Below are 27,284 nucleotides of genomic sequence, written 5' to 3' on the forward strand. Positions count from 1 at the left end.
CAGAATGCTGTAGATAAGCCCCCGATGGCGGTGGCTGAAGCTTATATACGAAAAAGTAGGTGACAGAATCCCTTTCATGTAAGCGTTACACAGATTTCTGCCAGAGGTGCATAACATTAGAAGGTATGAGCTTCATAATACAAGTGCTTCTCACAAAATTTGAATATCATCAAAAAGTTAATTTATTTCAGTTCTTCAATACAAAAAGTGAAACTCCTATATTATAGAGTCATTACATAGTGATCTGTTTCAAGTGTTTATTTCTGTTAATGTTGATAATTATGACTTACAGCCAATGAAAACCCAAAAGTCATTATCTCAGCAAATTAGTATAATTAACAAAAAACACCTACAAAGGCTTCCTAAGCATTTAAACAGGTCCCTTAGTCTGTTTCAGTAGGCTCCGCAATCATGGAGAAGACTGCTGACTTGACAGATGTCCAGAAGGCAGTCACTGAAACACTTCACAAGGAGGGTAAGCCACAAAAGGTCACTGCTAAAGAAGATGGCTGTTCTCAAAGTGATGTATCGAAACATATTACTGGAAGGTTGAGTGGAAGGGAAAAGTGTGGTAGAAAAAGGTGCACAAGCAACCGGGATAACCGCAGCCTAGAAAGGATTGTTAAGAAAAGGACATTCAAAAATTTGGGGGAGATTCACAAGGAGTGGACTGCTGCTGGAGTCCTTGCTTCAAGAGCCACCATACACAGAGGTATCCAGGACATGGGCTACAAGTGTCGCATTCCTTGTGTCAAGCCACTCCTGACCAATAGACAAAGCCAGAAGCGTCTTACCTGGGCCAAGGAGAAAAAGAACTGGACTGTTGCTCAGTGGTCCAAGGTGTTGTTTTCAGATTAAAGTAAATTTAGCATTTCATTTGGAAAGTCCAAGGTCCCAGAGTCTGGAGTAAGAGTGGAGAGGCCACAATCCAAGCTGCTTGAGGTCTAGTGTGAAGTTTCCACAATCAATTATGGTTTGGGGAGCCATGTCATCTGCTGGTGTAGGTCCACTATGTTTTAACAAGAGAAAAGTCAGCGCAACCATCTACCACAGGGGTGGGCAATTAATTTTGCCATGGGGCCGCATGAGAAATTTGGATGGTTTTAGAGGGCCGGACTAATATAATTAACTCATTTTTACCCAATACTGTAGTATACATATATATAACAAGGCCATCTGCATGGGGCATTACAGCTGGCGGGCTCCATGATACATATGATGGGCAATGCCCCATACAGACACTTGCGCCATATAGTGCTGCACAAACATTATGGCCCCATATACTGCAGCACAAACAGTATGGGCCCCATATACTGCAGCACAAACATTATGGCCCCATATACTGCAGCACAAACATTATGGCCCCATATACTGCAGCACAAACAGTATGGGCCCCATATACTGCAGCACAAACATTATGGCCCCATATACTGCAGCACAAACAGTATGGGCCCCATATACTGCAGCACAAACATTATGGCCCCATATACAGCAGCACAAACATTATGGGCCCCATATACAGCAGCACAAACATTATGGGCCCCATATACAGCAGCACAAACAGTATGGGCCCCATATAGTGCTGCACAAACAGTATGGGCCCCATATACAGCAGCACAAACAGTATGGCCCCCATATAGTGCTGCACAAATGTTATGGCCCCCATATAGTGCTGCACTGTCGGCTGCGCCCGGGGCCCCCCTGGATACGCCACTGCTGAGACCACCGCTGATACTCACCCGAAGGACGGAGACCATCAGCCAGCAACTTTCTTCACCGCAGCATCCCGCACGGCGCTGGAGTGACGTACGCAGGTGACGTACGCAGGTGATGTACGCAGGTGACGTACGCACGTGACGTACAGGGCCGATGCGGAGCGCAGCCTCTTGTGACCGGTGGCATAATGCTGCCTCCGGTCACAAGAATGATTGACACAGCCAGGAGCCAATGGCTCCTGATGCTGTGTCAATCACATTCTGACCCTGGAGGACTCCCGTATGGAGGAACTGTATGCGCTGCAATGCGCAGCGTGTGGATGAGCTCGGGGCCTTCACTCCAGCCGCCAGCCCTCATAAGCATCTGGCGGCTGGCCGAGCGGTGCCGGCGGCGGCTGTCAGAACTGACAGCTAGCTGGCGGGCCGTTAAAAATCATCAGGCGGGCCGGATTCGGCCCGCGGGCCGCATCTTGCCCAGGTCTGATCTACCAGGAATTTTTAGAGCACTTCATCCTTCCCTTTGCCGAGAAGCTTTTTGGAAATAGAAATGTCATTCTCCAGCAGGACTTGGCCCCTGTCCACGCTGCCAAAAGTACCAATACCTTGTTTAAAAACAACAGTATCACTGTGCTTGATTGGCAGCAAACTCGCCTGACCTTAGCCCCATAGAGAATCTAAGGTGTATTGTCAAGAGGAAGATGAGCGACACCAGACCCAACAATGCAGATGAGCTGCAGGCGGTTATCAAACCAACCTGGTCTTCCATAACACCTCAGCAGTGCCACAGGCTGATCACCTCCATGCCACGCCGTATAGATGTAGTAATTGATGGAAAGGGAGCCCCGACCAAGTATTGAGTGCATTTACTGAACATACATTTCAGTAGGCCAACATTTTGGATTTTAAAATAATTTTTTCAAGCTGGTGTTATAAAGTATTCTAATTTACTGAGATAATGACTTCTGGCTTTTCATTGGCTGTAAGCCATAATCCTCAACATTAACAGAAAAACACTTGAAATAGATCACTGTGTTTATACTCTGTATAATATGAGTTTCGCTTTTTGTATTGAAGAAATGAAATAAATAAACTTTTTGATGATATTGTAATTTTGTCAGAAGCACCTGCACATACTTCACCATGGCCACTGTATAACACTATGCTCCGATAGTACTGCTGTTTTGTCTTCTCTCCTGGCAAAGCTGATCTCCAAACCATTGATAACTTTTCAGGGGTATTTGTGCACCCACAGTTCGGCCATGTTAAGATGATAACTTTTGCAATCTGTGCAGTTGTACATTAGAGTCTGAAAAGCTTAATTTTCATGAGTGGATTTTGGTAAGATAACACGATACAGGGGCACAAAAATTACCGCACTTCACAAGCGTCAATATCCCGGATTTAATTATGTAAAAAAGATGAGGTTTGGGAGCAGAGATACATTACATGTCTGTTACAGCACAGACGGCCATGAAATCTTCGCCCATCCTGCAGATTATGGGTGTGAGCACATTTACACAATTGGACGGTTACATCCATACATCTCATACTGTCACATTGTAGTGTAGGAAGTGGCGGATTCGGGGTCTGTACTAAGGGTACCGTCACACAGTGGCACTTTGATCGCTACGACGGCACGATTCGTGACGTTCCAGCGATATAGTTACGATCTCTCTGTGTCTGACACGCTACTGCGATCAGGGACCCCGCTGAGAATCGTACGTCGTAGCAGATCGTTTGAAACTTTCTTTCGTCGTCTAGTGTCCCGCTGTGGCGGCATGATCGCATGGTGTAACAAAGGTGTGCACGATATTGTATACGATGTGCGCATAGTAACCAACAGCTTCTACATCGCAAGCGCGTCATGAAATTATCGCTCCAGCGTCGTACATTGCGAAGTGTGACAGCAGTCTACGACGCTGGAGCGATAATGGTGCGATGCTGGAGCGTCACGGATCGTGCTGTCGTAGCGACCAAAGTGCCACTGTGAGACGGCACCCTTAGTGTTGTCTGAGTTTCTCACTTGATATGTTTGTAATGGTGTAATCAGTATCTATACCAGTGAGTTATTCTTTCACAGGCTGCTAAGCATTATCCGGGATCACCTTTGGCGCTGACCAAATACTAATCCTTCACACTGCCACGTACCGTCCACAAATTTACATACTGATCAATTTTTTTTTTTGGACAGACTGATACTATGAGGTGATCCACCATCAGTCCTCCAGCAGTGCATGTTTATGGGGTCATTTATGCACTATTGACACTCCCGGAGATAATGACCAAGCTGCTGGGGTGGCACTAGGTGGTTGGCACGTAGGTAACACTGGTGTATCCGTTACATGGAAGTCACGGTGGCTTTCAGCTGTCATTAGAAGTGTATTGCAGATTACATGCCTACTGTTACCCTGTGCTTGTGTAAGATATGAGTAAAATGCCGCTCGTCTCACAAATATGTGTAAGGCCACAGAGTATTGTGCTGAGTATTCATAAACCAAGGTGCGGAGGAGACAAGCCACGAATGTTTGCAGTGACATCAGTCATCCTTCTGTCCGGGCTCCGGGGTTCTGTGTCTCTGGATGTCATTAAGATGTTGGGGAGTCTGTACATCTGCTTGGTAAATTACAAATAACAGGTGTACATTGGATGAGATCATACCCCCACCTCCGTATATGTCATGGGTATCGGCTTGTGAGGGTCTGACACCAGCACCCCCACCGATCCGCCGATCACCAGACATTCAGCTGATTAATGGGGCACAAGAGTCCAAAGTGAAATGAGTTTCTATAACAAGGTAATGGGTTATTTTCTAGGCAGGGATATATTGTCATTAATATACCATTGTGCTTTGTCACCCGGCAGGACACCGTTTCTAAAAATTGTGTCGTAATTTATTCAAAGACCTCGTGTCCGTATTGCACCATGGCCAAGGACGCATTTAACAGCATAAATGTGAATTACAAGTCCATAGAGCTGGATGAAGTAGATAATGGAAGGCAGCTTCAGGAAGCCCTTCACCAGATGACCGGCGCCCGATCCGTAAGTGTGACTATGTCAAAGTTATTACTAACCCTTTCCTGACATATGGTGTTCTGCTATCATATGTGGGCTCTCCTGCTTTGATGTAGACTCAGACCATGAGTTTCCATTCTTGCCGGCAGACCCAGGCTGTGTGTTTCAGCCGGCATCTGCCTCTGACAGCAGTGGATGGAGCAGAGGATGCAGCTGCCGATCTCTGGCTGTGTGTGAACCAGGAGCTGTGCTGTTCCACGCACTCATTCATCCCCACCGTGACGCTATTGCATATTGTTGGTGGGTGCAATGATGGCCGAGGGTCTTCTGAAAAGCCAGAGCCATAGCACTCTGGTGCTATAGAAATACTATATCACAACATGCTAATTAACCCCTTAACAGGCTCGAAGTCTCATTACAACCACCGAGCAGCCACACACCGACGCACGTGGCACATACTTCATGTGACAATATCACAATATCATGTTTTTCTTTGTTGGTAATGTTAAACTCATATCTTAATATGGGTTGAACAAAGACTATGGAAAGGAAGAAAACATCTGTCACCAAGTGTTTCGGACACCTTTATCAACTGTGCATGGTACGGCCCCTCGATAAAGGTGTCCGAAACGCGTGTCGGGCCGGATGCGCTACCGCAGGTATTGGCGACATCCTCCGCACAGTTTGGAGCAGGTAATTATCCAGGCATTTGCCAGTCATTATGGGGCTTTCTAGCCGAGTGCGATACCAACTGTGGGGGTAGTTGTGAGTGTCCGGGATAGCAGCAATATGAGATAGGAGGCTTGCACTGCAGGTATTTATTGCATGCAGAATAGTGAGGCCTCTCTATGGGCATTATTTTGGGCAGTTTGCAATTATAATTATACATTATTGGTCACCCTTTTGGGGTATTCTTTGTATTAAAATCTTATTTCTCTTGTTGCCATACATATCCTGTGGTTGTGCGTAGTATGGGTGATAGTATGTTATGGGTGTTTTTGTCCCTCTATGTATACACCATGATATATGCTTTTATGATGTTTCATAAATAGACTTTGTATTTTTTATTCATATATGGCCTTTTGATCATCCTTTTTTCGTTGTCTATGTAGTATTTGGTGATAGGCTCTATAGTCCTATTATTGATAACGTGGTATATAAATAGGTATTTATTGATTATACTTTGGATTATTTTGTTTACCATGTTTTTGTGTCATATTTATCTCTGTAACTTGCTAATCATGTGCAGTGCATGATCAGCAAGTTTCTCTGCCAGTGCAGAGCAGACAGTTTCTACAGCATGGGGATGTTGCTGCATCCCCATGCTGTACAAGCGATCAGCCTTCAAAAAAATGATAGTCCCATAATAGGACAAAAAAAAAGTAAAAAAAAATAATGTAAATAACTAAAATCAAGATACATTAACCCCTTCCTGACATGCGCCGTACTAGTACTGCTCTGCGGGAACTGGGTTCCCGCAAACCACAGTACTAGTACAGCGACATGATCGCGCGGTCTCACAGTGAGCGCCGCAGCGATCGCGTGCGGGTGTCAGCTGTATATGACAGCTGACACCCCGCAGCAATGCCCACGATCGGCGCTAGCACCGATCGTGGGCATTTAACTCCTCTGATGCCGCTGTCCGTAGTGACAGCGACATAGAGGGGCATCGCACAGGGACGGGGGCTCCCTGCGCTCTCCCACCGGAACAACGCGATGCGATTGCGTTGTTCCGGTGTTCAGGAAGGAGTCCCCAGATGCAAGATAGCCGCGGGACTCCTTCCGGGTCATAAAGTGAGGTGGCTAGCCGGCGCCTGCTCAGGCACCGGAAAGCCTCCTGCACTGCCTGTCAGATCAACGATCTGATCTAATATAGTGATGTCCCAACCTGGGACAATGTTAGAAAGTAAAAAAAAAAAATAGAATGTATAAAAAAAAATCCCCAAATAAAGAAAAAAAAATATTTCACAATAAATCCATTTATGTAAATAAAAAAAACAATAAAAGTACACATATTTGGTATCGCCGCGTCCGCAAGACCCGCTCTATAAAACTATCCCACTAGTTAACCCCTTCAGTGAACACCGAAAAAAAACAAAAAAAACGAGGCAAAAAACAACGCTTTATTATCATACCGGCGAACAAAAAGTGGAATAACACGCGATCAAAAAGACGGATATAAATAAACATGGTACCGCTGAAAACATCAACTTGTCCCGCAAAAAACAAGACTCTGTGGGCCAAAATATGGATAAATTATAGCTCTCAAAATGTGGTAATTTAAAAACTATTTTTTGCAATAAAAAGCGTCTTTTAGTGTGTGATGGCTGCCAATCATAAAAATCAGCCAAAAAAACGCTATAAAAGTAAAATAAACCCCCCTTCATCACCCCCTTAGTTAGGGAAAAATAATAAAATTTTTAAAAAATGTATTTATTTCCATTTTCCCATTAGGGATATGGCTAGGGTTAGGGTTGGGGCTAAAGTTAGGGTTTGGATTACATTTACGGTTGGGATTAGGGTTAGGGGTGTGTGTGGTTAAGGTTATGGTTGGGATTAGGGGTGTGTTGGGGTTAGGGTTTCAGTTATAATTGTGGGGTTACCACTGTTTAGGCACATCAGGGGCTCTCCAAACGCGACATGGCGTCCGATCTCAATTCCAGCCAATTCTGCGTTGAAAAACTAAAACAGTGCTCCTTCCCTTCTGAGCTCTCCCGTGCGCCCAAACAGGGGTTTACCCCAACATATGGAGTATCAGTGTACTCAGGACAAATTGGACAACAAATTTTGTGGTCCAATTTCTCCTGTTACCCTTGGGAAAATACCAAATCGGGGGCTAAAAAATAATTTTTGTGGAAAAAAAAATGATTTTTTTATTTTCACGGCTCTGCGTTATAAACTGTAGTGAAACACTTGGGGGTTCAAAGTTCTCTCAACACATCTAGAGAAGTTCCTTGGGGGGTCTAGTTTCCAATATGGGGTCACTTGTGGGGGGTTTCTACTGTTTAGTTACATCAGGGGCTCTGCAAATGCAACGTGACGCCTGCAGACCAATCCATCTAAGTCTGCATTCCAAACGGCGCTCCTTCCCTTCTGAGCTCTGCTGTGCGCCCAAACCGTGGTTCCCCCCCACATATGGGGTATAAGCGTACTCAGGAGAAATTGGACAACAACTTTAGTGGTCCAATTTCTCCTGTTACCCTTGGGAAAAAAAATTGCGGGCTAAAAGATCATTTTGTGGAAAGAAGAAATTATTTTTTAATTTTCACGGCTCTACATTCTAAACTTTAGTGAAACAATTGGGGGTTAAAAGTGCTCACCACACATCTAGATAAGTTCCTTAGGGGGGTCTTCTTTCCAAAATGGGGTCACTTGTGGGGGGTTTCCACTGTTTAGGCACATCAGGGGCTCTACAAACGCAACATGGGTTCCCATCTCAATTCCAGCCAATTTTGCATTGAAAAGTCAAACGGCGCTCCTTCCCTTCCGAGCTCTGCCATGCGCTCAAACAGTGGTTTAGCCCCATATATGGGGTATCGGCGTACTCAGGACAAATTGATCAACAACTTTTGGGATCCAATTTCTCCTGTTACCCTTTGTAAAATAAAACCAATTGGATCTGAAGTAAAAAATTTGTGAAAGAGTTAAATATTCAATTTTTTTAAAACATTTCAAAATTTCCTGTGAAGCACCTGAAGGGTTAATAAACTTTTTGAATGTGGTTTTGAGTACCTTGAGGGGTGCCGTTTTTAGAATGGTGTCACTTTTGGGCATTTTCTTCATATAGACCCCTCAAAGTCACTTCAAGTTTGAGGTGGTCCCTAAAAAAAAAATGGTTTTGCAAATTTTGTTGTAAAAATGAGAAATCGCTGGTCAATTTTTAACCCTTATAACTTCCTAACAAAAAAAAATATGTTTCCAAAATTGTGGTAATGTAAAGGAGACATGTGGGTAATGTTATTTATTAACTATTTTGTATGATATGACTCTCTAATTTAAGGGCATAAAAACTAAAAGTTTAAAAATTGCAAAATTTTCACCAAATTTCCATTTTTTTCACAAATAAACGCAAGTCAAATCGAAGAAATTTTACCGCTATCATAAAGTACAATATGTCACGAGAAAACAACCTCAGAATCACCAGGATCCGTTGAAGCGTTTCAGTTATGACCTCATAAAGTGACAGTGGTCAGAATTGAAAAAAATGGCCTGGTCAGGAAGTTGAAAACAGGCTTCGGGGTGAAGGGGTTAAATAAATATATGAAAAAAATATATATAAACAATAAAAGTAAACATATTTACAACGACCTGACCTATAAAATTGTCCCACTAGTTAACCCCTTTAGTGAACACCATAAAAAATAAATAAAAAAAAATGCTTTATCATACCGCCAAAAACAAAAACTAGAATAAACTACAATCAAAAAGACGGATATAAATAAACATGGTAACTCTGAAAAGTCATCTTGTTCCGCAAAAAACAAGCCGCCATACAGCTCCATCAGCAGAAAAATAAAAAAAGTTATAGCTCTCAGAATAAAGCGATGCAAAAATAATTTTTTCTATAAAATAGTTTTTATTGTGTAGAAAGCGCTCAGAAAATGTCATGTGCCTGAAAATAGTACCAATAAAAACATCAACTCTTCCCACAAACATCAATACCTCATATAACTCTGTGGGCCAGAACATGAAAAAATTATAGCTATCAAAATGTGGTGATGCAAAGACTATTTTTTGCACTAAAAACGCCTTTTATGTGTGACAGCAGCCAAAGATAAAAACCTGCTATAAATCTGGTATCGCTGTAATCGCACCGACCCGAAGAAGAAACTCGCCTATTCACTTATACCGCACAAGGAACAGCATAAAAAATAAAACCAATTCTTCACCTGCTGTTGAATTTTTTTCATTCGGCCTCATAAAGATCTCCGTAAGGCTCGGCACACATTTATCTTGCACTCTGCACTGAGCGCTTGCAGTGGGGTTCCCGTGTAAACCTCTGAAATACATGATTCAGACGGAAACCCTGGTGAAAGATTCCCTATAATGAGGCAGATGGGAGGCACTGTGGATGCCGTCTGACCTGTGATCCTGCGGTGTCCGTCTTTTTAGGATTGCATAAAAGTGCTGTCGGTCACAGTTTTGTGCACTTCTGACACCACTGAACAGAGGTAAGACGGAGTCCAGAGTAACTCTGCTGCCTCATTATAGTGAATGGATCCCTCGGGGATTTCATCTGTCATGTCACTCAGAGATTTAGATTGAAACCCCAAAGTAAGTGGTCAGCGTAGAGTGCCGGATAAATGTGATCATAAATGTTCTGTAAAATGTTCCCAATAAATCCACAAATCCACAGACTAAATAAATCCACAATAAATAAATAATCCACAATAAATCCGCAATCGACAAAAAAGCAAGCCCTCAGGTCTGTCATCTGTTAATGGAAATATAGGGGGCTTCCATGTTACTGGTAGCACAAAGACTCTGGAAAAGCGAAATGGCTCTTCACTCGCCAAAAGAAATTCATCAAATTCTACGCTCCCAAATCCAAATGCCCCCTCCCTTGTGAGCCCCACAGTGTACCTAATCCACATACTGCGTCCACGTTTGGCATTTCTGAAGCGATGAGAGCCTGCTTAACTTACGGATGCATGCCTCCAGAAGCACGGACTGGGCATAATGTACTGGTCACTGCAACGTACTGGTCACTACAACATACTGGTGATTATAACGTACTGGTCACTACAATGACAGTTTGCAATTTTCCCTCGGCAACATTCATTACTGCTTGTTTCTGGAGAATACCCATGGAGTCAAAATCGTCACTGCATCTGTAGATAAATTCCCCAAGGTGTATAGTTTCCAAAATGGGGTCACTTGAGGGGGGATTCTGCTCTTCTAGCAATTAGGGGCTCTGTATATGGAGTTCGCAAACTGTTTTAGGAAGATCTGCGCTCCAGGAGGCAAATAGCGCTCCGTTCCTCCCGAGTCTCTCCGTATGGCTAAGCAGCACTGTACAGCCACATATGGGGTATTGCCACGTTCAGTAGACATTGTGGGACAAAGTTTGGTGCCATTTTTACCCATTTCTTGTGTAAAAATGTAAAATCTGGGGCTAAAACAAAATCTTGGTTGTAAAAATGTAGTTATTTTTTCTTCACAAAATTCTGTGACACACCTGTGGTGTCAATATGATCACTGCACCCCTAGATGAATTTGAGAGGTGCAGTTTGTAAAATGGGGTCACTTATGGGGGGTTCCACTGTTCTGGCTCCTCATGGACTCTCCCAATGGGTCATGGCACCTGCAAACCATAACAGTAAAATCTGGCGCTCCTTGCCTTCTGAGCTTTGCATTGTGCCTTTCCCGATTATATGCAGGGTATTGGCGCACTCAGGAAAAAATGGACCTCAGTTTGTTGTTAAAAAAAAATTCCCATTAGCCCTTAAAAAAATTAAAAACTTGGGGCTAAAACAACATTATAGTGGTAAAAATGTAATTTATTCTTTCTTCAGTGGTATATAATTCTGTGAGGCACATGTGGTGTCAATATGATCACTGCACCCCTAGATGAATTCATTGTGGAGTGTAGTTTGTGAAATGAGGTCACATATAGGGGGTTCTGTTGTTCCGGCACCTCAGGGGCTGTGCCAATGTAACATGGCAAACCATTCCAGCAAAATCTGAACTCCAATATGGCTCCTTTTCCCTTCTGAGCTTTGCACTGTGCCTCAAAAGTAGTATTCCCCCACATATGGGGTATCCGCTTACTTAAGATAAATTGCACTACCCTTATGAAAATGCAAAATTTGGGGCTAAAATAACATGTTTGTGAGGAAAATATGATTTTATTATTTTCACAGCTGATCGTTATAAACTTCTGTGAAGCACATAGGGGTTCAAGGTGCTCACCACACATCTAAATCCATTCCTTGAGGGGTCTAGCTTCCAAAATGGTATCACTCGTGGAGGATTTTTATTGTTTAGGAACTTCAGAGGCTCTCCAAACGCAATATGGCGTCACAATTGTTCAAGTAAATTTTGCATTCAAAAAGTCCCTTCCAAGCTCTGCCATGCGCCCAAACAGTGGTTTTCTCTCTCATCTGGGGTATCGGCATGCTCAGGAGAAATTGCACAACTTTTGGGGGCCATTTTCTCCTGTTACCCTTGTCAAAATAAAAAAAAAAAATTGGATCTGAAGTAATTTTTTTTTTTAAACAAAAGTTAAATGTTCATTTTTTTCCACATTCCAAAAATTCCTGTGAAGTTCCTGAAGGGTTAATAAACTTCATGAATGTGGTTTTGAGCACCTTGAGGGGTGCAGGTTTTAGAATTGTGTCACTTTGGGGTGTTTTCTATAATATAGACCCCTCAAAGTGACTTCAAATGAAATGTGGTCCCTGAAAAACAAAATGTTGCAAAAATGAGAACTCGCTGGTCAACTTTTAACCCTTATAACTTCCTAACAAAAAAATTTTTGGTTCCAAAATTGTGCTGATGTAAAGTAGACATGTGGGAAATGTTACTTATTAAGTATTTTTTGTGACGTATCTCTGTGGTTTAGGTGCATGAAAATTCAAAGTTGGAAAATTGTGAATTTTTTTGCCAAATTTCTGTTTTTTTCACAAATAAACGCAAGTAATGTCATATAAATTTTAACACTATCATGAAGTACAAAACGTCACAAGAAAACCAAATCACCGGGATCTGTTGAAGCGTTCCAGAGTTATTACATAAAGGGACAGTGGTCAGAATTGTAAAAATTGGCCTGGTCATTAACGTGCAAACTACCCTTGGGGGTAAAGGGGTTAAAGGGAACCTGTCAGTAGGATCCACTCCCCTAATCCATCTATATGGGCATGTAGGTCATAGGAAGCTGAATAACATGATGCCTTGATATCTGTGATCTGATGTCTTATTCACATTTTTCTTCTATGTAAATGAGCTGATAAGGTCCATGGGTCGGACTCTGAACTCCCTGAGAATCTGCCTCCAGAGATTACTGTAAATGAAAGGAAGAGTTACCGGTGTAGACATCTAGATGAGGAGCGCAGACTGTCAGCCATTACATGTCTCACACTGGTAACTCCTCCTTTCATTTACAGTAATCTCTGGAGGCAGATTCTCAGGGAGATCAGTGTCCGACCCATGGACCTTAACCGCCTATTTACAGATAAGAAAAACGTGGATTTCTGTGGAATAAGACATTAGATCACAGATATCGAGGTGTCCTCTTATTCTGCCTCCTATGACCTACATGCCCATATAGTCGGCTTAGGAGGGTGGATCCTAATGATAGATTCCCTTTAATGGCGGCCCTGGCTGTAAGTGACACCGGGATGTTTGATCGCATACTTTGTAATTTTTCCTCTCCAGCTTCTAGGGATTCATGCCATAACTTTCTTCTAGTTATCATCCCCCGTCCCCATGCCAGTCAGAATAAATATGTGGACTCTTCCATTCATGAAGGAGGTCCTATTTCTACTAATGAGGCAGAATATGAGCAGTTTCAGATCACTCCGTGCTCCTAATGTTGTCACTTACTGGCTTTGTGACGAAAATGTTTCTTGGCATCTGGATCATTGAGATTTTTTGTCTATCTAGTTCAGGTGAATGTATACACACAAGTGAAAGCATGGGTGTGGGGAACGAACGTGAAATATTCCGTTAGAATTTATAGGAAATATGTAAAGAGGAATGTGGAGAAGGGTGGAGAGGGGGCCGAACATAAAGGTGCAGTCCTTCTCCAGGCCGCAGCACTGACCTGTCCTAGGTGCGCTCAGTGCCGCTGACGGACGTCCCGCTCTGCCTGCAAATGTGCTCCGCAGGGTACTGATCACAGCCATGACTGCTGCTTGCTGGAACCCAGCACTGCTGATAACCTTTCATTTTCTCCCTATTCTTCATCCTTTCATTTTAAGCCAGCACATGGCTCTATTTAAAGTCACATTCCTCCAAAACACATTCCTTTTTAGGTTGTTTCTGTGTTTGTAAAAAGTGTGAAAATGATCCTTGCAGCAGACGTGTTGAGCAGTACTTCATGCTCTTCCGGGACATTGTGACTTGGCTATATTGTGAATAGTAGTTGCCCCCTGTACTGTATGATTGCTGTATGTCTGGACTCTGTGGTCGGCCCACTTTACTTGTAGATTAGTTATTGTGCTGGTGAAGTGCAGATGCTGCTGACATCTAGTGGCCAGTCTGAAATTTACATTTTACTAGCAAATATCATACACAATCTGCAAGGGAGCAAAATACATTTATTCGTCCTTATTTGCTTACAGAAACCAGAATAGTTTTACTTATTTCAACACCTCTATCCACTTATTCGTCTTCTAAAGGGGTTTTAATAATTTTTTTGGTACATAGTAAATCAAGGGCAACACTTTATTAAATTTCAATTTTGGTGAATAATTCTTGATCTATATTAACCCCTTGCTGCCATCGGACGGCATAGTATGTCCGATGGCAAAACCCCTGCTTTGATGTGGGCTCCGGCGGTGATACCGCATCAAAGCCAGGACATGTCAGCTGTTTTAAACAGCTGACATGTTCTTCTATAGGCGCGGATGGAATCACGATCCGCCCGCACCTATTAACTAGTTAAATGCCACTGTCAAACTCTGACAGCGGCATTTAACAAGAGTATCCGGCCGGAAATGCGCGCACCGCTGACCACCGTCATATGATCGGGGGTCATCGGTGCATCGGCATGACAACCAGAATTCTCCTGCAGACCTCTATGGTTGTTGATGCCAGATTGCTGTGAGCGCCATCCTGTGGTCGGCACTCATAGCAATGCTGTAATTTAGCTACAGTACAGACCAAAAGTTTGGACACACCTGAAAATTGTACATTCACGCTGAAGGCATCAAAACTATGAATTAACACATCTGGAATTATATACTTAACAAAAAAGTGTGAAACAACTGAAAAGAAGTCTTATATTATAGGTTCTTCAAAGTAGCCACCTTTTGCTTTGATGACTGCTTTGCACACTGTTGGCATTCTCTTGATGAGCTTCAAGAGGTTGTCACCGGGAATGGTCTTCCAACAATCTTGAAAGAGTTCCCAGAGATGCTTAGCACTTGTTGGCCCTTTTGCCTTCACTCTGCGGTCCAGCTCACCCCAAACTATCTCGATTGGGTTCAGGTCTGGTGACTGTGGAGGCCAGGTCATCTGGCGTAGCACCCCATCACTCTCCTTCTTGGTGAAATAGCCCTTACACAGCCTGGAGGTGTGTTTGGGGTCATTGTCCTGTTGAAAAATAAATGATGCTCCAACTAAACGCAAACCGGATGGAATAGCATGCTGCTGCAAGATGCTGTGGTAGCCATGCTGGTTCAGTATGCCTTCAATTTTGAATAAATTCCCAACAATGTCACCAGCAAAGCACCCCCATACCATCACACCTCCTCCTCCATGCTTCCCGGTGGGAACCAGGTATGTAGAGTCCATCCGTTCACCTTTTCTGCGTAAAGACACGGTGGTTGGAACCAAAGATCTCAAATTTGGACTCATCAGACCAAAGCACAGATTTCCACTGATCTAATGTCCATTCCTTGTGTTTTGTAGCCCAAACAAGTCTCTTCTGCTTGTTGCCTGTCCTTAGCCACAACAATAGCAGCTATTTTACCATGAAGGCCTGCTGCACAAAGTCTCCTCTTAACTGGTGTTGTAGAGATGTGTCTGCTGCTAGAACTCTGTGTGGCATTGACCTGGTCTCTAATCTGAGCTGCTGTTAGCCTGCGATTTCTGAGGCTGGTGACTCGGATAAACTTATCCTCAGAAGCAGAGGTGACTCTTGGTCTTCCTTTCCTGGGGCGGTCCTCATGTGAGCCAGTTTCTTTGTAGCGCTTGATGGTTTTTGCAACTGCACTTGGGGACACTTTCAAAGTTTTCCCAATTTTTTGGACTGACTGACCTTCATTTCTTAAAGTAATGATGGCCACCCGTTTGCCTTTACTTAGCTGCTTTTTTCTTGCCATAATACAAATTCTAACAGTCTATTCAGTAGGACTATCAGCTGTGTATCCACCAGACTTCTGCACAACACTACGTTTCGGCCAGGTTGGCCTTTGTCAAGTATACACAGAATCAAAAATGGCCATCTTAAATAGTGTGGAGCTCACATGAGCACCAATCACCATCCAGAGGCGGCCTTTATTCAATATACATCAAACTTTTGCTTAAATATCTACTGTCATACATATATATCATCGATTACAGTTAAATAATGTCGCCACTATTTCCATCACATAAATATATACACACAGAAGGACACAATACTTAAAATCACATATGTAAACAAACATGTCATACATCGTTGATCCAATGAGTGTATCTGTTGTCAGGTTGCTATGGTGGCACCTCCACCAATCACACGATGTCCATGAGTCAGTCCCCTTTATCCTCCAATCACAGGATGCTAAAGAAAGAGCGCAAAAAATAAATGCAGCCAATCAGGATGGGCAAGGATGTGTCTAATCGTCAAAGGACGCCGGCGCATGCGCGCAAGGCGCCCCGCAGACCCGGCCACATGACCGCCCCACAGCGCACCCCAGCGCGCACGCGCCAAGCGTCCCAGACGCCGAAGACCGCCCGCGCACCCGCCGCACCGCTGAGACAACCACCCGGCCGTCCCGCAATGCAGACGAACGCGCACGCGCGAAGCGCTCCCAACCAAGTCCCGCCCAGAGACACAGGACACAGCGGCTAGTCATATGAACGGGCCGTGTACACAGCGAAAACACGCTGTGCCGACCAACACGCTCACACACCGCACTGAGCCTGCGCTACAGAGGGGACGCAGACATAGCCATCTCTATGGCAACCACCCCTGCCATACAACCTGTTAGGCAACCCGCCCAGGAAAGAAACCATCTCACCATAGAAAAAAAGAAAAAATATAATAAGATAAATATATACCAATCTCAAAAAAGAAAAAAGGAAAAAAAGAAAAACACAAATAAAAGCAAATAAAATACACGAGCAAGAGCACGCTCACTGAGTGAGGGTGGGAAAACACAATGTCCATAAATACTTATTATTGGATTAACCATAGTTTTATCAGACTCAAATATCATTACGACAGTTATGTCATACAGATCTGAAGGTTATATTCTAAATTAAGCCCCCTGGGCTGCACTGTTCCCAATATAGAAATCCACCTAAGTTCTTTTTGTCTCAATTTGAGTTTCCTATCACCCCCTCTCCTCAGTGCCGGGACCCCATCAATTACTCTAAAACGCAGCTGGTTGATAGAATGTCTACACTCACTGAAATGCCTAGGGATCGGTAGATCGGTCAGATAAGTACGTATCGTGCTCTTGTGCTTACTTATTCGCTGTCTCACTTCCATTGTCGTCTCCCCGACATACATAAGTCCACAGGGACACACTATCAAGTACACAACAAATTTCGATGAGCACGTATACCGATCCTTAATAAGAAATTTTTTTCCGGTTTGCGGATGGCAAAAACTGTCCCCCCTAAGCATATTGCCACAACAGGCACAATTGAGGCAAGGAAAGTTGCCCATCCGGGGAGGAGCCAAGGTCCTCTGGATGGCAACTCTCCCTGTCCCAATATCTGACTTGACCAAAAGATCTTTAAAGTTACGTCCCCGTCTATATGAGAGGATAGGACGTGAGCAGAAATCCTGAATCTGGGGTAGACCCCTGTGTAAGATCCCCCAATGTTTATTGAGGATATTAGCAATACCATTACTGGCTGGACAATAGGTTGACACAAATGGCACACGTTTTTGTTTATCTCTACTCCGATGAGTTTGTAGATCATCATCGGTCAATCTCGCCGCCTTCTCTCTATGTCCCATAACTTTAGCCAATGGGTACCCTCTCCGTATGAATCTATCACACATTTCGTCCAACCTTTTGTCACAAATCTCTGTGTCAGTCACAATTCTACGTACCCGAATAAGCTGGCTCCAAGGTAACGAATCCAACATTCGTCTAGGATGGTAACTATCATAGCACAAAAGGCTATTCCTATCTGTCACTTTTGTATACAAATCAGTACGCAATTTATCGTCCTGTTTATAGACCATAGTGTCCAAAAATTGCACCCTCTCAGTTGAGCAGGTCATGGTAAATTTTAGCTCAGAATGAATACTATTGAGTTCCACTACAAAATCAAGGAGGGCCTCACGGGTACCTTCCCATACACAAAAGATATCGTCGATGTAGCGCCACCAGGCCCGGACATGACGCCAGAAGATGGATCTGTACACATGTTGGTCCTCGAGTACCGCCATGTAGATGTTAGCATAAGTAGGGGCCACATTGGACCCCATGGCGGTACCCCGTAACTGCTGGTAGTACTCATCCCCAAAGAGAAAAAAATTTCTCCTGAGGATGAACTCCAGCAGTGTGAGGACCAACTGTGCACAATCCGGCGGCACGTCCGAGCCCGATAGCGCCACACCGACGGCATCCAAGCCTTTCTCATGCTCAATGGAAGTGTACAATGACACAATATCAAATGACACCAAAAGAGTTGAGGCATCCACAGAGACAGTGTTCAATTTCTCCAAAAAATCATTGGTATCACGAATGTAAGAACAAGCAGAGGTTGCAAAAATACGTAGAATTTTGTCCAAAAAAATAGAGACTTTGTTACACATAGACCCCCGGCCCGATACAATCGGACGACCGGGTGGAGCTGACAAATCCTTGTGTATTTTTGGCAATGTGTATAGAACTGGGGTAATGGGCGCATCAACAAATAGAAACTCAGACAGCTTCTGATCGATGAGTCCGTAAGGAGATGGAGCTTATTAAACTAACTGTGATGGATTTGGAGCAACAACTGACTTCTTTAATGTCTACGTCAGAGTTGGCAACATATAAAAACAAATTGGGTGAGAACCTTGTCAAATTTCGGAATGACATTGAAAAAACAAAAAGATCTAAATGGTTCCGGGATATGGAGGACTACAAGTCAGGTCGAATTTTTTCTTGGCATCCAGGAACTCAGTTTTCATTTAACAACAGGAAATCTAGACCTCTTCAGCAAAGGAGGAGAAAGAGACCACAGGGGAGAGATCCACAGAGATTTGGCTTCACAACAGCAGATTCGGATTCAACGGATGATTGCAGTATGGGGGCTTCTTCTTCTTCCTCGAGTTTTTTAGGGGTCAAGCAAGTGACCGCAACAACAGTACAAGGAGGAGCCGGAGAGGCGGGAGGAAGCACAAGAGATGGCGGCTTAAACAGGGAACGGGGGAAATTCCACAAATCCCCTATGAGAACACGGAACATGGACGAACGACGGAAAGCGAACTGAACCGTAATGAACTGGTGGTAAATATATCATCTATTCAGTTGACAAATATCGAATATAATATGTTGTCTAAAGGCTTGTCTTTTTGTCCGAAAAACCGCCCTGATTGGTTCCAGATTGAATGTGACTTGTTTGCCTTCTATCGTAGGCTACGATTAACTACTTACTTTTCAGAGACACAACCTAATGTTGACGAACCAACGGATGTGGGGGTGGGGGGTTTTACACTTAAAAGGGCTGGTTTATTCAACAAAAGCTCTTTTCAACCCCACGTTAAGAACCAGTTTGTTGAGTCATATATTACTCTGGTGGAGAGGGATATTAAGAGATTGAAGGAGCGGTTTCGAGATGATGGTTTTAATAACTTGTCCAGGGCGGAACGACAGGCCTTAGATCGCCTTTCAAATAACACTGCGCTTACAGTGAAACCGGCCGACAAAGGCGGTGCGGTGGTAATTATGGATACCGTGAAGTATAAGGCGGAGATTATGACACAACTATCAGATAGTGCGGTTTATAGAAAACTGGAATGTGATCCGACCGTCGGTTTCCAGAGAGAGCTACAGCTTCTGATCGATGACTCCCTAAATAACGGACTCATCGATCAGAAGCTGTCTGAGTTTCTATTTGTTGATGCGCCCATTACCCCAGTTCTATACACATTGCCAAAAATACACAAGGATTTGTCAGCTCCACCCGGTCGTCCGATTGTATCGGGCCGGGGGTCTATGTGTAACAAAGTCTCTATTTTTTTGGACAAAATTCTACGTATTTTTGCAACCTCTGCTTGTTCTTACATTCGTGATACCAATGATTTTTTGGAGAAATTGAACACTGTCTCTGTGGATGCCTCAACTCTTTTGGTGTCATTTGATATTGTGTCATTGTACACTTCCATTGAGCATGAGAAAGGCTTGGATGCCGTCGGTGTGGCGCTATCGGGCTCGGACGTGCCGCCGGATTGTGCACAGTTGGTCCTCACACTGCTGGAGTTCATCCTCAGGAGAAATTTTTTTCTCTTTGGGGATGAGTACTACCAGCAGTTACGGGGTACCGCCATGGGGTCCAATGTGGCCCCTACTTATGCTAACATCTACATGGCGGTACTCGAGGACCAACATGTGTACAGATCCATCTTCTGGCGTCATGTCCGGGCCTGGTGGCGCTACATCGACGATATCTTTTGTGTATGGGAAGGTACCCGTGAGGCCCTCCTTGATTTTGTAGTGGAACTCAATAGTATTCATTCTGAGCTAAAATTTACCATGACCTGCTCAACTGAGAGGGTGCAATTTTTGGACACTATGGTCTATAAACAGGACGATAAATTGCGTACTGATTTGTATACAAAAGTGACAGATAGGAATAGCCTTTTGTGCTATGATAGTTACCATCCTAGACGAATGATGGATTCGTTACCTTGGAGCCAGCTTATTCGGGTACGTAGAATTGTGACTGACACAGAGATTTGTGACAAAAGGTTGGACGAAATGTGTGATAGATTCATACGGAGAGGGTACCCATTGGCTAAAGTTATGGGACATAGAGAGAAGGCGGCGAGATTGACCGATGATGATCTACAAACTCATCGGAGTAGAGATAAACAAAAACGTGTGCCATTTGTGTCAACCTATTGTCCAGCCAGTAATGGTATTGCTAATATCCTCAATAAACATTGGGGGATCTTACACAGGGGTCTACCCCAGATTCAGGATTTCTGCTCACGTCCTATCCTCTCATATAGACGGGGACGTAACTTTAAAGATCTTTTGGTCAAGTCAGATATTGGGACAGGGAGAGTTGCCATCCAGAGGACCTTGGCTCCTCCCCGGATGGGCAACTTTCCTTGCCTCAATTGTGCCTGTTGTGGCAATATGCTTAGGGGGGACAGTTTTTGCCATCCGCAAACCGGAAAAAAATTTCTTATTAAGGATCGGTATACGTGCTCATCGAAATTTGTTGTGTACTTGATAGTGTGTCCCTGTGGACTTATGTATGTCGGGGAGACGACAATGGAAGTGAGACAGCGAATAAGTAAGCACAAGAGCACGATACGTACTTATCTGACCGATCTACCGATCCCTAGGCATTTCAGTGAGTGTAGACATTCTATCAACCAGCTGCGTTTTAGAGTAATTGATGGGGTCCCGGCACTGAGGAGAGGGGGTGATAGGAAACTCAAATTGAGACAAAAAGAACTTAGGTGGATTTCTATATTGGGAACAGTGCAGCCCAGGGGGCTTAATTTAGAATATAACCTTCAGATCTGTATGACATAACTGTCGTAATGATATTTGAGTCTGATAAAACTATGGTTAATCCAATAATAAGTATTTATGGACATTGTGTTTTCCCACCCTCACTCAGTGAGCGTGCTCTTGCTCGTGTATTTTATTTGCTTTTATTTGTGTTTTTCTTTTTTTCCTTTTTTCTTTTTTGAGATTGGTATATATTTATCTTATTATATTTTTTCTTTTTTTCTATGGTGAGATGGTTTCTTTCCTGGGCGGGTTGCCTAACAGGTTGTATGGCAGGGGTGGTTGCCATAGAGATGGCTATGTCTGCGTCCCCTCTGTAGCGCAGGCTCAGTGCGGTGTGTGAGCGTGTTGGTCGGCACAGCGTGTTTTCGCTGTGTACACGGCCCGTTCATATGACTAGCCGCTGTGTCCTGTGTCTCTGGGCGGGACTTGGTTGGGAGCGCTTCGCGCGTGCGCGTTCGTCTGCATTGCGGGACGGCCGGGTGGTTGTCTCAGCGGTGCGGCGGGTGCGCGGGCGGTCTTCGGCGTCTGGGACGCTTGGCGCGTGCGCGCTGGGGTGCGCTGTGGGGCGGTCATGTGGCCGGGTCTGCGGGGCGCCTTGCGCGCATGCGCCGGCGTCCTTTGACGATTAGACACATCCTTGCCCATCCTGATTGGCTGCATTTATTTTTTGCGCTCTTTCTTTAGCATCCTGTGATTGGAGGATAAAGGGGACTGACTCATGGACATCGTGTGATTGGTGGAGGTGCCACCATAGCAACCTGACAACAGATACACTCATTGGATCAACGATGTATGACATGTTTGTTTACATATGTGATTTTAAGTATTGTGTCCTTCTGTGTGTATATATTTATGTGATGGAAATAGTGGCGACATTATTTAACTGTAATCGATGATATATATGTATGACAGTAGATATTTAAGCAAAAGTTTGATGTATATTGAATAAAGGCCGCCTCTGGATGGTGATTGGTGCTCATGTGAGCTCCACACTATTTAAGATGGCCATTTTTGATTCTTTGTATACTTGACAAAGGCCAACCTGGCCGAAACGTTGTATTTTACCATGGCAGAATAAAGATACGTTTTGGATTTTCATCACCTGGTATGGATGCTGCTTTTCTTCTTTTCTTATACGTTTGTGTCCGATTGGATCCTTGGACCTTGGAGCGTGCATCCGTTGTCTGAGTGCTGATGGTTTACCCTGCTATATATTTCTGCACAACACTAGTCATGGTCCCAACACCATTTATAAGGCAAGAAATCCCACTTATTAAACCTGACAGGGCACACCTGTGAAGAGAAAACCATTCCGGGTGACTACCTCTTGAAGCTCATCAAGAGAATGCCAAGAGTGCGCAAAACAGTCATCAAAGCAAAAGGTGGTTACTTTGAAGAACCTAGAATATAAGACATAATTTCCGTTGTTTCACACTTTTTTGTTAAGTATATAATTCCACATGTGTTAATTCATAGTTTTGATACCTTCAGTGTGAATGTACAATTTTCATAGTCATGGAATACAGAAAAATCTTAAAATGAGAAGGTGTGTTCAAACTTTTGGTCTGTACTGTACATAGGAGCGATGCTCAGATCGCCCCTATGTAGAGCCTGATCGGCTCTGCCAGCTTCTAGCCTCCCATGGAGACTATTGAAGCATGGCAAAAGTAAAAAAAAAAAAGAAAAAAAAGTTTTTAAAAATATGAAAAAAAATTAAATATAAAAGTTCAAATCACCCCTCTTTCGCTCCATTCAAAATAAAACCATAAAAAAAAAAATCAAACCTACACATATTTGGTATCACCGCGTTCAGAATCGCCCGATCTTTCAATAAAAAAATAATTAACCTGATCGCGAAACGGCGTAGCGAGAAAATAATTCAAAACGCCAGAATTACATTTTTTTGGCCGCCACGACATTGCATTAAAATGCAATTATGGGCGATCAAAAGAACGTATCTGCACCAAAATGGTATCATTAAAAACGTCAGCTCAGCAAAAAATAAGCCCTCACCCAACCCCAGATCATGAAAAATGGAGACGCTACGGGTATCGGAAAATCGCGCAATTTTTTTTTTTTAAGCAAAATGTGGAATTTTTTTTTTTACCACTTAGATAAAGGCCTAGACATGTTAGGTGTCTATGAACTCGTAATGACTTGGAGAATCATAATAGCAGATCAGTTTTAGCATTTAGTGAACCTAGCAAAAAAAGCCAAACAAAAATTGCACTGTGGGATTGCACTTTTTTTGCAATTTCACCGCACTTGGAATTTTTTTTCCCGTTTTCTAGTACACGACATGGTAAAACCAATGGTGTCGTTCAAAAGTACAATTCGTCCCGCAAAAAATAAACCCTCACATGGCCAAATTGCCGGAAAAATAAAAAAGTTATGGCTCTGGGAAAGTAGGGGAGCGAAAAACAAAAACGTAAGAACGAAAAAAGCTCCGGTCATTAAGGGGTTAAAAAACAGAAGCTTTTAAAGTGGATCTCCATTTTAACAAAAGTGGTCCCCATACATTTTATACATGTAAAATATCCATCAGAGCAGGTCCTCGCCCTCCCCTGGTCCAGGTTCTGTGCCGCTGCTCCAGCCGGCTGCAGGTATAATGCCTTGGAAACATCACTGCTGTGACCGATCACTGATCTCAGTGCTTTGTACTGTCTACAGAGCTCAGTGATTGGCTGCAGCAGTGATGTGCACTGTTGTCTTGATTCCACCGCACCTGGTAGAAGGACATGAGCAGCGGCTGAGAGCCAGCGCTGGAGAATGGGAGGGTGAGTACCTGCTCTTCATAAAGCACTTTGGAACCACTTTTGCTATAGTTGTTATCCCCATTACTGTAAACTGTATAGGAGCCATAATACATTGTAGGCATTTGGATTCATGATGTATATAGCAGATATGACACTGTAACATGTGACAAATAAGTTTTTGCCTTGCTTTAAGGCTTTAATTCCACTCACTGCAAAAATGTCAGCTAAAGCTTAATGTAATTTATGAGAAGTAACATGGAGCGAACTTGTCTGAATAACAGGATCAATGAGATTTTCATAAAAAAAAGTTAATTGCAAAGCTGTTTCCATTTTCGAAAACAATGTGTTATTTACGAATATATAAAAATGCTACATGATTGTCTGTTTTGTATTTAGGTGCCTAGAGTGTTTGTAAATGGAGCCTGCATCGGAGGAGGCACAGAAACCCGAAAACTAAACCAGGAGGGAAAATTAATCGACCTAGTCCAACAGTGTAACATCACAGCCAGAGGGAGTTGACAGCAGTCGTCCTGGACCTCACATTATTGAACTGAGTTTCCTGCCATGCCTGTGTCTTACGTCCAGATAATTGCTCTCCCAACCTTAGGTGCTTCTTATATAAAAAGTGATAGATATATAATCTTCCTGTCCATGAAATGGTTTCCTTTGATCTTATTGGAATGTGTACATTGTAGACTGAAGTCAGCAGAAGCAGAAAAGATCACATATGGAAACACGGAGTAAAGGTGTGGACCAAAGTAGAATGTATTAAACCTTAGATTCCTTAAAGTACCCCCCTTCACTCTGATAACAGCCTCACACCTCCTTGACATTTTCTCCACAGCTTCTTTCAGGTTGTCATGTGGACAGATATACCTCTTCAGGAGCTGGCTTGGGATCACCGGCCTCCAGAAATTGTTTGTGATCATTAGATATGTTTAGCAAAGGCAGTGTTGGTGCTCAGCTCCAAACTGCTGATCCCTATTCTACAGTTGTGTTGAGGCCGGGGTTACCCTGCCGTAGGTTGAGGTCGGAGTAACCCTGCCGTAGGTGGAGGCCAGGGTTACCCTGCGGTAGGTGGAGGCCAGGATTACGCTGCCGTAGGTGGAGGCCGGGGTTACCCTGCCGTAGGTGGAGGCCGGGGTTACGCTGCCGTAGGTGGAGGCCGGGGTTACGCTGCCGTAGGTGGAGGCCGGGGTTACGCTGCCGTAGGTGGAGGCCGGGGTTACGCTGCCGTAGGTGGAGGCCGGGGTTACGCTGCCGTAGGTGGAGGCCGGGGTTACCCTGCGGTAGGTGGAGGCCGGGCTTACCCTGCGGTAGGTGGAGGCCGGGCTTACCCTGCGGTAGGTGGAGGCCGGGCTTACCCTGCGGTAGGTGGAGGCCGGGCTTACCCTGCCGTAGGTGGAGGCCGGGGTTACCCTGCCGTAGGTGGAGGCCGGGGTTACCCTGCCGTAGGTGGAGGCCGGGGTTACGCTGCCGTAGGTGGAGGCCGGGGTTACGCTGCCGTAGGTGGAGGCCGGGGTTACGCTGCCGTAGGTGGAGGCCGGGGTTACGCTGCCGTAGGTGGAGGCCGGGGTTACGCTGCCTTAGGTGGAGGCCGGGGTTACCCTGCGGTAGGTGGAGGCCGGGCTTACCCTGCGGTAGGTGGAGGCCGGGCTTACCCTGCGGTAGGTGGAGGCCGGGGTTACCCTGCCGTAGGTGGAGGCCGGGGTTACCCTGCCGTAGGTGGAGGCCGGGGTTACCCTGCCTTAGGTGGAGGCCGGGGTTACCCTGCCGTTGGTTCTTTCTGGGAGAAACTGTCTGATTGTGCTAATAACACTCAGCTCATACTGTCAGAGTTTATCTGAGTGTGATCTGATTCTCTCAAGTGAGAGAATGGCAGCACAGGTGCAGAGAAGATGGAGAACTTAATGTCTCCATTTTCTCCATTGTCTGAGGCTGCTGATGTTGGCTTGCACTGGGATGACATCCGAGTGCAGTCCAATATTTCCCATGAACCCATAAACTTGCATGAATATGCATGATCGGAATTCCAGGGGCATTCGCAGCAGGCTGGAATTGTTTTCTCATACCAAGTCAACATGAGAGAAAAATAGCAGATCAGCACTTCCCCCATAGTATAACACTGAGCCGACTTCAATCCCTCCAAAAAAACGTGAGAGAGCACTCATCCAAGTTACACACTCATGTGACCGAACCCCAAGTCAGATTATGGCAAGAATTGCTCAAATAAGTAGAAAGAAAGGACTGCTCATCATTACTTTTAAGACTTGAAGGTTAGTCAATCTGGAAAATTGCTAAAACCTTGAAGGTATCCTGAAGTGCAGTCATGAAAGCAATCAGTATCATGAAACTGGCACTCGTGAGGACCTCCCAAGGAAATGAAGACCAAGAATGACCTCTGCTTCAGAGGATAAATTCATCATTTATTAGCTTCAGAATACACAAACTGACAGCACCTCAGATTCCAGCCTTCATACAGTAAATGATGCACAGACATGGAGTGCAGTGTCGGATGACAATCATCTCTTCTCTACCCAGCTGAGATGGTTTTGGGTTGAGTTGGACCGATGAGTGAAGACAAAGCAGCCAACAAGTGCCCAGCACCTCATGAAATGCCTTCCACATGACTACCTGATTGTTGAGAGAATGCCAGCAGGGTATAAAGCGGTCATCAGAGTAAATGGGTGCATTGAGGGCTCTAAGGAGTAACACATTCTGGTCTGTTTCACATGTTTCTTTACTCCGTCCATGTATGTTCCTTCAAGGTTTGCTGATTTCAGTTTGACTCTACAACCATTGCACAAATAGGTTTTTCAACTTTTGACGAGAACTGTATCTTTACAATCGGTGAGATCGCACTTCATTCTGAATTGTGCAACCCATATAGATGTAATCACCACATTGAACGTATAAATGCTAAGCATACACATGTTTATCTTGACACTGTATTATGCAGTTCATATAAATCTTTAGGCGTGGACTTTTTATATGCTTTTGTTTCTTTTTTTTTTCCTTCACTATGTCTTATACCTCATTAAATGAGATTTATGAATGAGGCCAAAGATTTCTAGGTAGTAAAATTAGAGAAGCAGCAGCTCTGCATATTGCTCAAGGGTGTAAAGAGATTAAAATTGTTAGTTTTTGTACAATGCCAAGGCGATAGTCTGAGAGATGTGTGCTAAAAAACCCAGAAGATGGACAAGAGGTTGAGCTAGAGTTAAATCTAAGTGTTC

General features: G+C 44.0%; 1 protein-coding gene across 1 annotated transcript in view; it reads left to right on the forward strand.

Annotated features, from left to right (window-relative positions):
• GLRX2 (glutaredoxin 2) overlaps nucleotides 1-27,036 on the forward strand; it is a 45,386-nt gene extending 18,350 nt beyond the window's left edge. Inside the window, exons 4-5 of the mRNA XM_069737277.1 lie at nucleotides 4,578-4,754; nucleotides 24,445-27,036. Coding sequence (XP_069593378.1) covers nucleotides 4,578-4,754; nucleotides 24,445-24,567 — 300 coding nt within the window. The 3' untranslated portion in view covers nucleotides 24,568-27,036. The remainder of the gene's footprint in view (nucleotides 1-4,577; nucleotides 4,755-24,444) is intronic.
• The last annotated feature ends 248 nt before the right edge of the window (nucleotides 27,037-27,284 follow it).

The sequence above is a fragment of the Ranitomeya imitator genome, chromosome 8 (genome assembly GCF_032444005.1).
Source record: "Ranitomeya imitator isolate aRanImi1 chromosome 8, aRanImi1.pri, whole genome shotgun sequence".
NCBI classification, from domain to species: Eukaryota; Metazoa; Chordata; class Amphibia; order Anura; family Dendrobatidae; genus Ranitomeya; species Ranitomeya imitator.